Source organism: Mus musculus, chromosome 15 (assembly GCF_000001635.26).
Source record: "Mus musculus strain C57BL/6J chromosome 15, GRCm38.p6 C57BL/6J".
In the NCBI taxonomy this organism is placed as follows: Eukaryota; Metazoa; Chordata; class Mammalia; order Rodentia; family Muridae; genus Mus; species Mus musculus.
Window position 1 is genome coordinate 100,942,903 of NC_000081.6, and position 18,114 is coordinate 100,961,016.

At 46.9% G+C, this 18,114-nt stretch overlaps 1 protein-coding gene across 12 annotated transcripts in view; it reads left to right on the forward strand.

Annotated features, from left to right (window-relative positions):
- The window catches only part of Scn8a (sodium channel, voltage-gated, type VIII, alpha), a 176,076-nt gene that overhangs the window by 73,040 nt on the left and 84,922 nt on the right, over nt 1-18,114 (forward strand). For 9 of the 12 annotated variants that reach the window (XM_017316515.2, XM_017316519.2, XM_017316512.2 and 6 more), the window contains 4 exons: nt 12,508-12,626; nt 14,127-14,216; nt 14,559-14,687; nt 16,701-16,792. In XM_017316515.2, the coding sequence (XP_017172004.1) occupies nt 12,508-12,626; nt 14,127-14,216; nt 14,559-14,687; nt 16,701-16,792 (430 nt within the window). Of the gene's footprint in view, nt 1-12,507; nt 12,627-14,126; nt 14,217-14,558; nt 14,688-16,437; nt 16,530-16,700; nt 16,793-18,114 lie in introns of all 12 variants that reach the window. The other 3 variants (XM_017316516.2, XM_006520656.2, NM_001077499.2) reach the window with 1 other exon arrangement.

Sequence of the window (18,114 nt, forward strand, 5' to 3'; positions counted from 1 at the left end):
ACAGGACCCTCTGATTAGAAAGGACTTTATCTAAGGTCCTTAGTAATCTCCTCTGTATAATACGTCAGCATTTGTCCATTTATTGGTAGGACAAACCCGTGGTCATGTCCATCGCACTAAGTATTTTTCTTTTCGTGTTATTAGCCTTCCTCTATTAAGTGAATGAGAAAAGAGACACTGGTGTGGAATACGTGTCCCCCATGGACTGCCGCACATAAAACCTGATTTAACCCAGGAAATATTCTTGAGTGAGGCACTCAGCTCTCTTGTGGGAAAGATGGAATAAGGTCTGTTCTTTACCCTAAAGCAATATTCTACAGTGCCACTTTGGGCGAGGGGGAAGGGTCCCAGGGTAGTTTTGTAGCAAGAGAGTAGTATTTGAATTAGGTCTTGGACTTCAGAAACAAGGAATGGGTTAGAACTCTGAAAGGTGGAACACACAATGGGGACAAAGGCACAGGGACAGAAGCCAGAGATGTAAGAGAAGCCGGTTTGTCTGATGTAAGTGGGAAGCAGGGAGTGACTGAGGTACGGAGGGAAAGAAGGCCGAGCAGAGTCGGGGCCAGATTCGGAAGGCTGAGGCTAAGGGGTCCACAAGTTTGATAGTTGCTTGATAAGCAGCGGAGAGCTATTGGGGGTCTTGGATACGGATAAGGGTTTCTGTGGACCGCTGAGGTGAGGGAAGCCAGTGTGGTGGACAATACACAGGCTACACTGAGGGAGAGAGGCCGTCCAGGGCACCATCCGTGAAGGACTGGGTCTGACTGATGCTCGTGGAAATGAAAACACAGGAGCGGATGAATTCAGGAGTGTACGCAGTATGCAGTGGACTGTTTCTACACACAGGACCCCACACGTTTTAGCGACACCCAGAGCTGTGATACCTGATAGCCTATCGCTCCTTCAGAAAAGAGGCTCTGCTTCCCAAGTCCTTTGCAAGCACTAAGCTGTACACACAGGAGCCAGTGTTCACCTGAATTCTAGGATGGGTTTGCCTCAGCCATGATATCTGCTGAAAGCTATAAAAATTTTACTCTAATAGACGTCGGCCTGTTGCTCTCTTTAATAATGATCATTTAGATGACGGACGATGTCTTGGCGATCATAGCGATCATTTTCTGAAATAGTCAGCTTCATTTTAACCCTTTCCTAGTCGTGAGCACTAGGGCTGTCACTTCCGCAGGAGACCTCTCTTATTTACTGTTTCTGAAGTCACACAGACATCATGAGTAGTTTTTTACATACAACCTGGTTGATCCAAGCCGTTTCTGTTAACCGTGGGTGTTAACTACCAAGAGGGTGTCTGATTCAGGCTCTGAAGATGTTTCGTGTGCTCTGCTGGGGCTGCAAACTCTGGCCTGTGGAATCACGTCTGAGCACTTCTGGTTCCAGGCGATAAGGCTGTCCCTGTCCCTCTGCTGTTCAAGACTGGGCGCCACACCTTTGTCCCTTCCTGTCCTCTGGACTGTCCAGCTCTTGGCCACAGGTTATCCCTTCCCTTTCTGCACTTCTATCCTCCTCTCCCCTGCCTGGTGTTGCTCTCCCCTCCTGCCTCACCCCCATCCCAGAAGGGAAGCATGCCTCATGGGTCTCAGCTCCCTGCTGATCCAGTCATTTCTTATGCCATTGAGACCCCCTCCATCCCCACAGCCTCTCCTTGCCCATGCCAGCCTCCAGATCTCTTTCTCCTTCCGTCCCCCTCCCATCCATGCTGCCGCCCTCCCAGGGCCCCAGCCTTGGGCTGTGTTTTCTCTTGACACTCACCCTGGGCGACCTCCTCCTGTCTCAGCACCAGGCCTCTGATTTTGTACTTTCTGCCTGATTGTCTCTTTATAACTCAGCACATTCCCAGACAACCCTATGGGTTCCCCACAGGTGACCAGAGTGTTCAAAATGGGACTGTTTCTCCCTCGGGCCTCTTGCTTTTGTCTTTGATAGCACCACTGATATTCCAGAAAGCCAAGTTTCTGTGATATCTGAGGATATCAGACAGTATTAAAGACATGTTGGTATTACGATGAATATTCTTACGTTTTAATTGCTTATGTGAATGAGTATTTTGCCTGCACATATGTCAGTGCACCATGTGTGTGCCTGATGCCTGCAGAGGCCAGAAGAGGGCTTCAGATGTCTTAGAACTGGGGTTTTAAACTGTTGTGAGCTGCCACGTGGGAGCTGGGACTGAGCCCAGGCCTTCCAGAAGAGTAAGTAGCAAGCACACTGAACCATTGACCATCTCTCTAGCCCCTGATGCACGTTTTTAAAAGTTAGAAAAGAAAAATCTAGCTTAAAAACAAACCAACCAACCAACCAACCAACCAACCTTCTTATCCAAATAAGTTACTCAACTCGTGTGTGGAAGTGCCAGGTTTGCATCCTGTGGTCTGGGAACGTGTCAGGTCACAGTAGAAGGGGCCCCACTCTGCTCCCTATCTGCTGTGTGCTACAGAAAGATGATCGGGGTGGGTGGTTGTGGGGGTTCTGCTATGGCTTGCAGACACTTCCTCTCTTGTTTGGTTTAGAAATTTAATGTATTGGGTCTCTTAGCCATTTTTCAAGCCACATCTTCGCCATGGTATCGGAGGCTTTGAAAACGTAAGAAGACGTTTCAAAAGCTAAACTCAATGACTTTTTTAGAGGCGGGTGAGCCAAGGGTCAGAAAGCAGACTGTATCTCTGAGCACCTGACAGAGGGCTGGCCAGAGCTCTGGGGTCTTTGACTTTCACTGTACAATTTCTTCATGTCTAAGAGACCCAGTCATACATGTAATAAGCATGTATGACATGTCAACTTTGTGCCACGTGGGCCTCATATCACGTCCCCTGCTTGCTAAACTGGTAATCTAATCTTGGTAGATGGAAGATAGAACCTGCCTATCTGGATTATCATTGGTCTTTACAGAATGTGCCTCAAGTTTGCTGTGTTCTTGAACATCTGCAATCCTCTACCTTAAGAGGAGAAATTGCCAATGAAGGAGGTTGGGAAGAGTGGCCCTAGAGGAGGGTTAGACCTGCCCTGCCCTGCCCTGCACCACCCTGCCCTGGGGAGCATCATTATGCCGACTTAGCCTTGAAGCAGGCACTGGGTGCTGCTGTCAGGTGGCTCCTGTGATGTAGGTAGGAAGTGACAGTGTACAGCCACACCCATGTGTCATTTACATTGAGTTCCTCCAGGCAACCACCTGAGAAGACCTACTGAGCTCTCAGTTACAGGAGACTTCTTTTTGTTTCTGAATGTTAAAGTGAATAATTAGACACGATTCCCTCACTGATGAAAGGGTTAGACCTGGTGCTGCGGGAAGAGCCCTCCCTGCCTGTGAGCCAGCAGACGTTGTCCGAGAGCCCTTCCCAATCCTGTCCCTGCCCTCACTCTGACTACGGCTCTGGCTCTGGCAGATACCTCTGGGACTGCTGTCATCAGACTTGCTTTTGTTTTTGAGACAGTGTCTCTCTCTGATCCCTGGCTGGTCTGGAGCTTCTTATATAGACCAAGCTGGCCTTGAACTTAGAGATCTGCCAGCCAGTCCTGGGATTAAAGTCGTGCAGCATTCAAAGGTTTTATCAAATTCTAAAGCAATCTTTTTCTGCAGTACTGCAAATAAGTTAGATCTAGATCTTGGGGTTGGAGCATCCCCCTGCAGTCCTGTGTCTCCAGACTTACTGCTGTCACCTTGGGCAACTTCCTGTACCTCTGTCATAGTCCATCTTCTATCCACTGTGGTTGCCATGAGATAATCACAGAAAGCCTGATAGCATGCCTGGCATGCAGTAAATGATTAATAAACACAGTGTGGTTAGCTCTTCAAGTAGACTCATAGGTAAAATCATCAGGAATTTTTTTTAAAAAAAAAGGTTGTATTTACTTATTTAATGTGCATAGGTGTTTAGTCTACACGATTGTCTGTGCACCTCAAGTGTACAGTACCCGTGGAGGGCCTGGAGTTACAGTTTCTGAACACCATGTGTGTACTGGAAGTCAGTGCTCTTAAGAGCTACGTCATGTCTCCAGACCCGCTACAAGGATTTTTTTTTTTAAAAACATAGAGGCCTCCTTTGCTCAGTCCCCAGGGTAGTGGAATAGAGACTGAGCATGCCAGAGCTCTGACTGTTCATATAGAGCAAGCAAAAGAGTTTTGCTGAGTCCTCATGTCTTGCTTGAGCTCAGTCTTTTTCAAGAAACCCGAGTTGTATGAGTATCCGGGTGTTCTGGAAATATGGCCCCATTTGTTTTCATTGGTGCCTCTCTGGGATACTAAAGCTATTACAGTAATTTCACTTCAGCCAGCAAATCTGGTTTCTAGAAGTTTTCCCACCCAGCCAATGCACATTAAGGTATCAGGTTAGTAATTCTGACTTGACAGGTGTCTTAGGGTTTACTGCTGTGAACAGAGACCATGACCAAGACAAGTCTTATAAAGGACAACATTTAATTGGGGAGGCTGACAGGTTCAGAGGTTCAGTCTATTGTCATCAAGGTGGGAACATGGCAGCATCTAGGCAGGCTTGGTGCAGACAGAGCTGAGAGTTCTACATCTTCATCTGAAGGCTGGTAGTGGGAGACTCACTTTCAGGCAGCTAGGATAAGGGTATTAAAGTCTACACCCAAAGGGACACACTTATTTCAACAAGGCCACACCTCCTAATAGTGCCACTCCCTAGCCCAAGCATACACAAACCATCACAATGGGTCACTTATTTCTTAGTAGCTTCACAGCCTGCTTAGATTCTGCCTCATATTTTTTCCTCAAATGAGTGTTTGTTTATTTGTTTGTTTTGAGGCAGGGTCTTGTTAGGAGTCCAAACTGATCTCAAACTCAAAACTTCCCTGCCTCAGACTCCCAGAGAACACTAGGAACTCTTTTTAAAATGTATTTGCTGCCTGCTCTGTTGCTGAGCTGGCCATGTGCATAGTTACTCAGAAGAGAGCGCCAACCTGCTGATAATTAGTGAAAACTAGCCTAGAAGAAGTAAGTGGGTATATTAGCTACTGTTCTATTGCCGTGACCGAATACCCAACAAAAAGCAAAAAGGAACTTAGGGGAGGACAGGTCTGTAGTGGCTCACTGTTTAAGAAGGGCACAGTCTGCCATGGCAGCAAGAGGCACCTGGTCACTCTGCATCTGTACTCGGGAAGCACATAGGGACCAGGGCTGGACTCAGTTCACTGGCTGATTCCTTTCTATCCAGTCCAGAGCCCCAGACCAGGGAACAGAGTCACCCGTGTTCACAGTGGGTCTCCCCTCAGTGAGAGATTGGCGTGAACATCTTATAAACACACCAGGAGGTGTTTCTGTGGTGACTGTAAACCCAGCCAAGTGGGCAAGATTAACCTCCACATCCCCATCCCAGACACACGCCGTTAGCTTCAGTTGTAACATCCACCCTCTCTAAGATCTCATTTTCATTTCATAACGCACAGTGCATTTATTCCCTCTCTGTTCATCTCCATAGTCTATAACCATCCCAACGCTGTTCACGGGTCCTGAGTCTCAGCTGAGAATCAAGATTTTTTATTTTTACTCGTGAGCTTCTAGTGAGTGAAAAGTACGGATTGCATTCTGACAGTATCCGAGACAGAGAATTAGCACCGCCCATTTCAGAACGGAGGGATGGCTGCCTAGCAGGGAAAGACTGGGCCGAAGGAAGCCAGCGAGGCCAAGCTCGGCAAGCAGCCACCAACCTCTGCGCTGCGACAGCCTTGGATGCCCATCTCTCCTTTACTGTACCCACAGCACACAGAGCTTTGGGGGCGGGGGGGAGTTGTAGCACAAATCTACTCTATGGCTACATCCTTCCTTCCTCAGTGGACAGGGCGCATTCTGAGGTCTCTCTCTTGCAACTTAGCTTCACTTCCCAACTTCACGCAGCAACCTCTCAGGCACTTGTGGGGAACCCAGCCCTACCACACTTTGCCTGGCCTCAGTGACTTTCCAGACCTTGGCACAAGCTTTTTATTGGGGGGCGGGGGGGAGATGGTGGTTCAAGACAAGGTCTCTTTGGCTTGTAGCCCTGAATATCCTGGAACTCAGTCTGTAGATCAGGCAGGCCTTGAACTCAGAAACCCTTCTGCCTCTGCCTCCCGAGTGCTGGGACTACAGACTTGAGCCACCACTGCCTGACAGCACAAGCCCTTAGGACCCCTCACTTTTGCATCTCTTGCCTAGAAGCCCACTGCTATCTGGACAGTACCACCAAGTTCTACAACCAGCTTGAGAGATAAGTAGCCTTTTGGATTACCCCATTGCAGCAAGCCTTTATACCTTCAAGGCTGACTATGGGAAGTATTCCTCCAGGCAGCTGCTCTCAAATTGGGAAGGTCCTAGGTGGCATTCAGAGACTTGGCTTCCAGCCTGTTCCTAACCATTCTCATTTAGGACAGGCCCCCTGTCCTTAGTCAAATCTTCTTGGAAAAACCTCTACAGACACGCCCAGAGATGTGTTTCTATGGTGATTCTAAACCCTGCCAAGTAGACAGCAGGGACTATCACAGCAAGCCTGAGCGAATGCAGAATGTGTAGCAGAGTTAGGCAGGTAAGAGTGTTGGGCTGTAGAAGCCAGCCCAAAGTGAGAGGGTTGGGCAGTTCTAGAAATCTAAACGGTTCCAACTTCAGGCTCTAGAGACTGTCGCCATTGAAGCCAGAAAGAGTAAAGGGATCTTTGTCCCAGCTAAACCCTCCTGTGGGTTAGGTGGGTCGGTAGAGCCAGGAGGTCATGATCATGAGCTGCTTGCCTCTCAGAAGGCTGAGAACTTACCCGTGAGGACACTCCCCTGAGCCACGCATCACACTTCTGACCAGGGCGACTGACTCCTTAAAACGCTTTCCGTTATGCGTTGGTCTCTGGCCACATGCTGAGTACGAATCTGCACGGTGGTATCCTTTCCCACTCACCTTTGCTCATTTCCATGTATACTTTTTAGATGGCCAGGAATCGCTCTAGTTCGGGGTACAGGGCTGAGAATACGCTACTAAGCGGGCCACACCGCATTACGGTGAAGCTGTACGTTGTATTGCATCTGAACTGTATCGCCATTTGTTTGGTAGGCATGTGAATGCGCTTGTACTGGCACAAGCTACTCTTCCCCTAACGGTGGACCCCGAAGATAAGGCCGCATGCCTCGGTTAACTCCGGTCATGTGCTCTGAGCCCCACATAGCTAACTCGAGGTGGTTTAGGAGACTCGCTTTATGCCAACCTGGCACATTTATTAATACTCCACCCCATAATTTGCTAAGAGCTGTCCCACTGCTCTTAACGGGCTTTGTGCTTAGAAACCTTCACTGGCTGTTGTTAGGAGCGGATATTTCCCCTTGGGCAGTAAACCACAGTCCAATTTCATTTTCCTTTTAACTCATTTACTTCACAAAGATCTAATTTAAGACATATTGGGTAAAATAGTCTTAGACTTTATGGGCACCAAGTGACTGTTGCTTAAGAAGTATTCTCATAAAAGTCCCCAGACGTGGTTTTGAAGGGCCTGTGGCTGCAGCCGCATTGAGCTAAGGATGAGTCTTTCTTTCTGGATGAGAGAGGTCGAATCAAAGGGCTGTGTAGACGCTTTACCTTTTCAATTATGTGCTGTGGCGCACACCTTTAATCCCCACACTCAGAGGCAGAGGCAGGTGGATCTGCAAATTCAAGGCCAGCCTGGTCTACAGTGAGTTCAAGGCCAGCCAGAGCTACATCATGAGTCCCTGACTAGAAAAACAGATAATTCAATTATGTGTGTGTGTGTGTGTGTGTGTGTGTGTGTGTGTGTGTGTGTAGTCAGCGGGTTTTCAGTCATATGTGTTTATGTCTCACTGCTCACTGTTCCATCCCTGGAACAAATACTTGAGAATGTCAACTTTAAGGAAGAAAGATGTATTTTGGCTCCTGATTTCAGTGGGTCCAGTCCCGTGGTCAGCGGTCTCTGTTTCTTCAGGCCTTTGGTGAGACAGGGTCATGGCAGAAGGGCATAAAAGAGGATAGCTGCTCACTTCTTGGCAGCCAGGAAGCAGCAGCAGGAAGGAACGAGAAAACACGCCTATCCATAGCACCGGTCCCTTACCTGCTCACTTTGCCCTGCCTCCCAGTCCCTCACGAGCCTGCTCACTCCAGCTCTGCCCTGCCTCCCAGTTTCTACAACCTTTCAATCATGCTGTCTGATTATAACGGGGACAATGGGTTCACCCAGGCACTACATGAGAACCTTATGATCCAGTGTCGGGGAGATAACACAGCACATGTGCACACACACGGTGTATCGCTCTCTGCCGGGCTTCCTGGGCAGTATCAACCACACTCATCCCTAGTCTTTTGAGACTAAACGTAAGAGAGCAAAATCACTCTGCGAGTTCTACCAGACATAAAGTGGAAGGATAACTAATGGTAGATTTTCTCCTCAGAAGCACAGCATGCTGCCTTTTGCGCTTCATCGTGGATGTCTTGCGAAATTTCTAAACCATAGATAACAAAGCTAGAAAGGGCTTGCCGTGCCCAACCGACAGGCCTCTCGCCCACTTTCTAAATGTGAAAAGTGAGATCTAGGGAGAGGTAGTGGTTCATCTGACCACCCAGCTAGGGAGGGGCAGATGGAGATGGCCCACGTGGGATGATCCGATTGCTCCCTGGTGGGCCAGAGTCTCTGGACTCTCCCACAGACTCATTTAACCATCCCCGAGGCGGGAGTTAGCAATCTCTGTTTTTAAAAAGGTTCTCAGAGGGTTCCAGTGCAGCCAATCTGGTCTTCGTCAGAAACTGGTACTAGCTACGCCACAGCCCAGATCAGTGCCATCTGTCCTGTGTGGCCCACGAGCTAAGTATGGGTTGTCTATTCCCACGAGGTTGGATGTGTGAAAAGTTTGTGTGTCCGTGGAGTTCTATGGAATTACAGCCACTCCTGTTTATTTACATGTTGTCAGTGGCTTCTGTGCACCTCAGTGGCGGAGTCAGCTATGGTGACAGAGACTGTGCCTCCCACAATACTTAACAGCCCGCACACTCACAGAGAGAGCCTGCCGTCATTGCCCATTTCCAGTCTTTCATGAGAGCTCTACGAGGACCAGTGTTCACTGGGAAATCCCTGAGCTGTGAGGATTGCACTTGTGTTGGTCCAGACACACTCTTGTTTTACAGAAGGCGTGTTTAAGAAACACTACATGCAAATTATCAGTAAATCTAGTTATTTTGATGATAAAGTAAATTATAGAGGTACTGAATTATAGAGGATGTTCATTTGTTTAAGGAGTTGGTTTACAAAAGATGATTCTTATAAGTAAAGGACTTTTTATAAGTGGTGAAGATAAAGGCGTTTAGAAAGAGGTAATGTTAAATTGTTTTTATTTTGTGTGCAACATTGTCTCTAAATTATGAAAGTTATACTTTATATATAATTTCTAACTGATAAAGCCTCTATTTGCAAACCGATCTCTTTTTAATTCTATAAAAGCACCTAATTTTCCTCAGGAGCCTCAGTTTTCTGGCTCATCACCAGAACCCTAGCCAGCTCTTTTTTTTTTTTTTTTTTTTTTTTTTTTTTTTACTAACAAGTAAGGGTCTCCTCTTCTCTCACCTCAGATAACGGATTGTTCATTAACCAACAGACAGTATTTACTGAACACCTTCTGTGTGCAAGCAATGATTTTGTAATAGGAAATAGCTCCCATGTGACTAGCCCAAAAGACAAGAAAATGAAGGGCAAAGAGAACAGGTTATTTTTATTATTTTTTAAAGTCTTGTTGCTTGTCTCTTAAGGTAGGCAGGCAAGTTAGTAAAGGCTTTAGGTGGGGGGGGGGGGAAGGGTGAATTTTAGGTCCTGCTGCATAGAACAGTGTTGTGGTTGTTTGTTTGTTTGTTTGTTTTCCCCACTATTTTTGGCTACTTTATATGGTGTACCCAGGAACACAAATTTCCCTTTTACCAGAGAATCCATCCCTTACAACAACATTCTGCCATGCAGTCCTGAAATTACCACCTAGGCCCGCACAGTAGAAGCTGTAAAGAGGCTCTGAGCTTGGCATACTATAGCACTTTTTGCCATGTAACCTTTATGGGCGGTGCCCCTCCTGGAGCTTTTGTAAGATGCACATAGGCTGGTAGTTCCCTCTTTACCGGGGCTTCAGGAGAATACTCAGCGGCTGAATGAGGAGGTTGTTTGAAAGGCCTGGCGTTTCTCAGAGAGAGTTGCTATAGAAACACAGAGGGGTACACGTACTTCAGAAAGAGGGAATGTTGTGGCCCATTTATTTCTTCGGAAAGCAAGTCTCTGCCCTTGACCTGTTTTGAGCTAACCCCGGATCTTCTAGTTCCACTTGCTTTCAGGATTGGGCTTTTCCTGGGGACCACAACAGAATCTGTACACCCTGCTATCAGAAGAGTGATTAGCACAGCAGCCTACCAAAAATGGGATGGGGGCTTGGGGGTGTATTTCTAAATGAAGAGAGCTGCACCAAAAAGTTGCTTTTCTACTGGGAGAGACTGGTGACTCTGGCAGATCAGGAGAATATAAAACACTGGATAAGAGGAAAGGGACTTAAACTTAAGAAACCTGCTAACCACTCTTTGGGAGCCTGTGGACCGAGCACTGTATTGGAACTGCATAGGAAACTTGAACTTGGCTCCTGCCTCCAAGAAATTCAGTTTCTAGGAGAGAGGGCAGAGGAAGGGGCAGGAGGAGAGAGAGAGAGAGAGAGAGAGAGAGAGAGAGAGAGAGAGAGAGAGAGAGAGAAGAAGAAGAAGAAGAAGAAGAAGAAGAAGAAGAAGAAGAAGAAGAAGAAGAAGAAGAAGAAGAAGAAGAGGGAAAGGGAGGGGGAGGGGGAGGGAGGGAGGGAGGGAGGGAGGGAGGGAGGCAGGCAGGCAGGCAGGCAGGCAGGCAGGCAGGCAGGCAGGCTATGTGTCCCAAGTGGTGTGTTCTAGGTTAAACTTCCGCATCTTTGTTGTGAGATGTAAGATTTTGTTGGAGGTACTTGACGCCTCTATTGAGATCACCACAGCACCCTCCTTGTATTACCAGGCTGTGTTACACTGCTCTGTTTTCCTAGTTAAGCTGTCTTTGTCCTTCTGGGTTGTACTCAGGTGCTCAGTCCTTTGAGTGCCGTGAGACTTGGTTGCTAGTATTTTCGACAGTGCCTTTTATATCAGTATTAATAAGATCTTATCTGTCAAGAGCTTTCTCTTCCCCTGACGTCATTGCCTGGTTCCGTATAAAGTCACCTTACAGAATGAGTTTGGGAATTGTCCCCTTCTCTTCTAGTCTTTTGGAAGAATTTGTGCTAATTCTTTAAACATTTGGTAGAATTCATTAGTGAAGCCATCTGGTCCCCGGGCTTTTCTTTGTGGGGGTTCATTTTTTTTTAATGCACGGTACAGCGGTGTATTTATAGTAGTCTCACTTGAGGGAAAGACTGCTTAAGGATGGATCTGTATGCTAAGACTTATAAAGAAAAAATTCTGGAAGGATATTAAAAAAATAAACAGCAGCCAAGATTACCATTGGATAATAGAGCAGAACAATCTAGCGTTTTAAAATTCTAGGTGTGCACCATTCTAAATAAAAAGTTTTACTTAAAAGTGACTGGCACTTGGTTTTGCAAGAGAGGGCCTAACCCTCCAGGGACCCCCAGTTCCATAGGCCCTGTGTGTGTGTCTTCAGAGCCCTCTGTCCTCCATCCTCACAGGATTGCTTGTCAACATCCTAAAGGCCTGGCTCTCTCTCCTTTGTCATTACTCACAGACAGCCTGGGGGTGGGGTCCTCTGTCCTGCAACCTCTCAGATTTTGAACTTGTACTTACCCACTGTCATGACTTCGAGTTTACTTCCTTCCTCCCATAAAGTATAGTTCTGTTCAATTGTGAATCCCCACCACCACCCCAGCCCCGTCTCAGCACAACGCTCGACACCAGGGAGATGCGCGGTGTCAGCAAAGCCCCGAGCTAGGCATCTCTATAGCCCGCTCCCAGGATGTGGACGAGTTTGACTTGATTGGAAGATTCCTGCTGGGAAATATGACAGAATGGTTTTGGCTAGGCGGATGTTGGAAGCTCTGAGAAGCCAGGCCGAACACCCAGGGAGTGAATATTGAACGAGTGCTCACCTCCCTGCTACCTTCCTGTCTTTGCCCGGCTCCCAGCAGGCTGACTCCCAGCCACCTGACCGGGTCCTTCCTTCACAGTGGTCTCCTCTGCATTGGCCTGCCTCTGCCCTGACATTCCTGCTTTCTATGTGTCAGGATCGGCATAGCCGACTTACCTGTTCTGGCATAGACGGTTCAGAATTATCCAAATCCGAACCTGCTAATATTGTGGCTACTGTGCTGCGGCCTGAGCCTGGGTGGGCACTGGCCCAGAGGGGGGAACAGGAGCTCTTTTACTTACAGGTTTTGTTTTGTTTGCTTATTTGTTTGTTGCCTCAAAAACCAATCAGGAGCAAGGTTCTAGGCAGCTTTAAGTGTGTTTATCTGACTTAAGGAAATGTTGCTTGGTGTGGTGACTAACGCGTTTTAATGGTTTCTCTCTCTCTTTCTCCACAGACTTTTGTAGTATTAAACAGAGGGAAAACTCTCTTCAGATTTAGCGCCACTCCTGCCTTGTACATTCTAAGTCCTTTTAACCTGATAAGAAGAATAGCTATTAAAATTTTGATACATTCATATCCTTTTCTGCACTGGGAATGAGTGTGCACGTCCGGGGCTTTGACAACTGCAGTGTGTGCATCCCCACCAGGAGTGGAGCAGCCTGAGGGTTAGGAATGAAGTTGCACTGGATTGCCAAGCCGAGCTTCAGCAGACACTGAGGGGCAAATTAAGACGTTTTAACCTTATCCTGAGGTCTTGGCTTTTCGGTAATTTCATTCCATGATAGTTCAGCTTGTTAACATATTAATATCTGATCCAAGAATTTTTTTTGAAGACCACATCTTGAATCACAAATAGTTGAATGAATGCTTTATTTTTATTTTCTTTTTTCTTGAGCAAAGAGCTTATGCATTCCTGGTAGCTCTCGGATGAAATCAACTCCTTGGAGCAGAGGTTTAGATACAGACTGTGGATAAATAGGAATTTTTCTGGGATCTGCCTCGCGCCCCCCCCCTTAGGTAGGAAAGTGCCAACCTTTATATCTTATTAATATAGATCAGATGGCACATGGCAAATGATCTGATGGGTTTAACAACCTGGAACACTGGATAAACTTGTGTGATGGGCACTTAAGGAAAGAGGGCTTGGTCCCTGGACAACCTGTGATGCAACTCAGGGCTCCAGCTGAGCCTCTGCCATGTCCAACTCATAGCTGAAATCTATGGTCTGCGAGTACCACAGTCGTGAGACTGTGGTACGATCCGTTAAACTTTGTCCCTTCCAGGACGACATTAACGACATTAACGCCCTGCCACAACTTCAGTGTGAGTGACTCCTGCTGACTTTCATCTCTCTCAATAGACAGGAACAGAAAAGGGCCGAGAAGATCCTGGGCTGTGAGGGACACCCACAGTGATCAGGCTGACTCACCCCATTACCTACGTCTCGGGGCTGCTGGGGCGCAGGCACCCTGGAAGCCAGGCCCTCACAGGCCACACTGGTCTTCAGGCGAGACACATGCACATCGACTGGATTATTTATTATTATTATTATTATTTTATTATTATTATTATTATTATTATTATTATTATTATTATTGCTTGTGGAGATAATCCAGCCCCTCGGCATTTGCAGGAGGAAAACGAGCCACCACGCACCTGTAGATTTTCAAATAACTAATCATACGAGATAATTAACAGTCCGGGATGACTGAAACAAAAAAATGTAGATTTATTTCCTCACCTGGTGGCCTCAGGGCCTTTGGTCGCTTCTGGCTGCTTTTCACAGAGGTTTAAGTATTTAGAGATTGACCCATTCTCATCTTGCAAGGTGTTCAAGTTTATACCCAAAAGTAGTGGGGCAGTGACAGTTCTGTGGGCAGGGGAGTGGCTGTCCAGCCCCACTACCAGTCAGATGGGATGTCCAGGGCTTTCCTTGTGGTGGCGGTGGCCAGTTTCCCTCACCACCTGTCTCCTGCCAGCCTGTGAACTTAGCTCCGGTGAGACCTGGTATGAGCCGGGTTTGTTTCCTAAGCGTCCGGGTCAGACCTCGCTCGCCCCTTAACTCCTCTCTACAGTCTTCAGCATGATCATCATGTGCACCATCCTGACCAACTGTGTATTCATGACTTTTAGTAACCCTCCCGAATGGTCCAAGAATGTGGAGTAAGTAACACTTCCTTTGTTTCTCGCATAGAGTCTGGTTCTGTTGCTCCACAGTTTATCTGTGTGTGGGAGCTGGGGGGTGTATGGGGGTGGGGCACGGAGGGTAACGTGGAATCTAGGGAACAGCATTAGACGTGAATTCTAGAAAGCCAGTCTACCCTGCCCCTCAGCCGCAGAGGCTTTGCCATCCTGGGTGCCCCTTCCCCAAGGCTGAGATAGCTTTGAGAGCCTCCTTGCCTGTTTCAGAGTCATCCCGGTTATATTCTTTAGAGCCCTGAGCAGGCCTAGTGCAGCATTCCAGTTCCCACCAGGAGTAACCTCAGCTGTCCGCATCCCTGACAGGTACACATTCACAGGGATTTACACATTTGAATCACTGGTGAAAATCATCGCCAGAGGTTTCTGCATAGACGGCTTCACCTTCTTACGAGACCCGTGGAACTGGTTAGACTTCAGTGTCATCATGATGGCGTGAGTTCCTTGTTTATTTTACTGTTTCCTCTGTGTGTGTGTGGTGTGTGTATGTGTGTGTGTGTGTGTGTGTGTGTGTGTGTGTGTGGTGTGTCCTGAATAGGCTTGCAAGATGGTGCAAGTAAATGTGAGTTTTGGGCTCAGCAGAATAGAGACCCTTTCTTGTTTTTCTTTTTCTTTTCTTTCTTCTTCTTCTTCTTCTTTTTTTTTTTTTTTTTGGAGATAGGGTCTCTTGGAGCCCAGGTTGTCCTTGAACTCACCATATAGCCTAGGCTGTCTTGAGCTCTAATCTTTTTACCTCCATCTCCCTGAGCTGGGACTAGAAGCTTGTGCCTCGACACCTGGCTGCAGAATGGGGAATTCTTGGGTAATTGCCTGTGATGCATGGGCGTTTAACTATGGTTCTTGCTTGCAAGGCCTTCTCAGTTTTTAGACAGCAACAAACTTATGTGGGGGAAGGTAAAGAGATGATTTATAGCTGGGAGAACAGTGGGCATCAATTTCTCATGACCTTTCTCTTATATTTTATTCCCCTTTATGACACTGGCCAAGGTCCCCATTACTAGAGGGCCTCTTCGAAGGCATGAAATATTTTGGATATAAACTTTGGCTGAAAACACAGCTGAGGCCTCTGACTCAAAACTTAAGCCAAAGTATCCAGACTGGCATGTCCAGAAAATGTACTAACCAGAGTTCCCACTAGAGACTGTGTGAGTCTACACAGATGTGCCGGCTGCTTCCGGGCAGTTCATTTTTTTCCAGTTATAAAAAGTGCCTGTTTGAGAAATTTAGCTGATGGTGGCTGTAGTATTTTTATTTTTGTGTTAAGAAAGTACTTTATCATTTAAGGGGAGACCTAGAGTGGGGTACAGCTCGTGTGTATAAAGATGTGTGAACAGAAGAAAATGTTTGTGGGGGGGTGGGGTGGGGCGGGGGCAGGCGATTATCAGGAGGAAGATGTCGTTCCACTGTGAGATGGGAGAGCGTGATGTGTGCTGCATGTCTGCAAACAGAAGTGACACTTTATTCTAGGGAGACACTCTCTACTCTAGCATTTTAGAATCTACATTGATTGGTGTGCGTTTAGAAATCTGTGTCCTCAGTAGACACAAGGCTGCTGATACAGTGGGCACATGACTGGATTTTTGCTCTGATCTCATGATCTGGATTTTTTTTTTCCTGAGCCTTACTTTTATCTGCCACAGGATAAAACTTCATCTGCAGACATGACTGCAAAACATACATACAACTCCTAGGGATACTGCCACATCGGCATTTGGCTTTGTCAACCAGGGGATTCCTTTAACGTGAATTTGGGTTTTTTTTTTTGTGAGGCTCTTGCTACAAACAAACAAACAAACAAACAAACAAACACATGCCTCTGTTTCTTAGGGAATTGTTCATAAAATTGGGAACATATATCTTTGATACCTAGTGGCCTTCTCTCTTCCTAAAGAAAGGTAAATGGGCTGACAGTCAAGTTACTCTGATAAAATTAGCACACCACACACCAATTAAGAGAGTAAACCCCAGAACGCCCTGGATTATCAATTCTTTAGAATATACTCTGAATTCTTCTTGCCCATTTTTTTTAAATACCTGTTCCTTAAATGTTTATATTTTGAAATTTTTCTTTTTTCAGGGGAACACAATAAAATCATAACTTGTATATAAGACCCTTTCTTCCCCCCTGTTTTCAAACCCCCACCCAGTGATACCATTACAAGTTAACTTTGGTTTGATTCTGCAGGTATATAACAGAGTTTGTAAACCTAGGCAATGTTTCAGCTCTACGCACTTTCAGGGTACTGAGGGCTTTGAAAACTATTTCGGTAATCCCAGGTAAGACGGCCCGGGCTTGGTGTCAGGTGTTGGGTTAGGGCCCTGACGTGACGTATTGTACTTTTTTTTGTTTTGTTGTGGTTTTGTGTGTGTGTTTTTTTTTTTCCTTTGGTGTTTGTGTCTGTACCCGTGTTTGTCATTTGTGTCTGTGTGTGACCTCCCTCACTACAGATATGTGACAGAGTTTGTGGACCTGGGCAATGTCTCAGCGCTGAGAACATTCAGGGTTCTCCGAGCTTTGAAAACTATCTCTGTAATTCCAGGTGAGCGAATTCGTGCACAAGACCAGTCTTGCCACGCTCCTACTTCCTCCCATTCGTAATGTCTGCCACATTTGAACCTGGGATCGGCACATCTGATATGCCTTGTCTCGCTCTGCATGCTTCCCCCTGAGAAGAATTCTCTGGAATGGCCCTTTGGTCCTGAGGCAGACGTCTCGGACCTTGCTTGCCGGGCATGCGGCTCTCATTCCATCCATGCGTTTGAAATAAAAAATAAAAAAAGCACATGCTTATAAACCCTTAGGCCCTCACAGCACCCGAGGAGAGGTGTACCGGGGTGGGCTGTGCCTCTGTATGTGGACCACTCGAATCATGGCCTCATGGAATTACAGTGTCTTTAATATCCACCCCCATTCCACTGCTTGTGATTTCAGACTTCCCGTAGCATGTTCTGCCAACAGCATGTTATCCAAAGACTTGTACTTTTACTGGTGTTATACGAATGTAATCATTTTAGTCAAGGAGCAACTTGCCCAGTTAACTAGTCAGGTCAGACTAGTTAAAGTGGAGAAGGCTTGGAAGTCAGTGAGACAGATTTTAAGTTACCGTCTCCCATATTTTGCAAGTGTCTGCTTCGGTAGAGTGAGACCTGGTAGGTGTCTCCTGGGAGCAGACTCAGGGGTCTCAGGGGTCGCTCTCAAGTGCAAACCCCGGTGAGAGCGTATACAGGTGCTGATTTAAAGTCAAAGGTAAGCCGTAAACAAAAATCGGAGAAACTGGAAGGGACGAAAGGAAGAAGAGAGTGGGCGGAAGACTAGTTCAGTGACAATCTCCTAAAGATATTTGCCTTTTACTCTGACCTGGTCCAGCTAGCTCAGTGGTTCTAAATCTCTTGAGGGTTTTTGGTCCCCTAGAGACACAGATGAAATTTCACAGACACCCCATCCACCATCAGGTTAAGATTCTGTCATCTAAAATCATTGCATCCGGGGAAATAACCTTTCTAAGAACCAACCGGCCTTGAAATCTAGAAGGGAAGGTATGTTTGAGGTTAAGACTGACAGCAACGAGGCAGAGACAAAGGCATGTTGATGCCGTCTGGGCTTTAGCTAGGGTCGAGGAGAGAAAGGGAGACTCCTTAGAGTCCCGCTGTCCCCTGGGTTCTATGGAAACAGGGTGCTGAGCAAGCACCATCGCCTGATCTTGTAGGCCCTCCTCTTGTGGCTGATTACAGAAACCGTTCTTTTATCCTCTATTCAACATCACGCCAGTGTCCTAGGTGAGGGGGTGGGGGTGGGGACACAGAGATCTGAGGTGTGAGGAGAGGAACCACAAGGGTGGTAACCCCCAGGCAGGCCTTCATC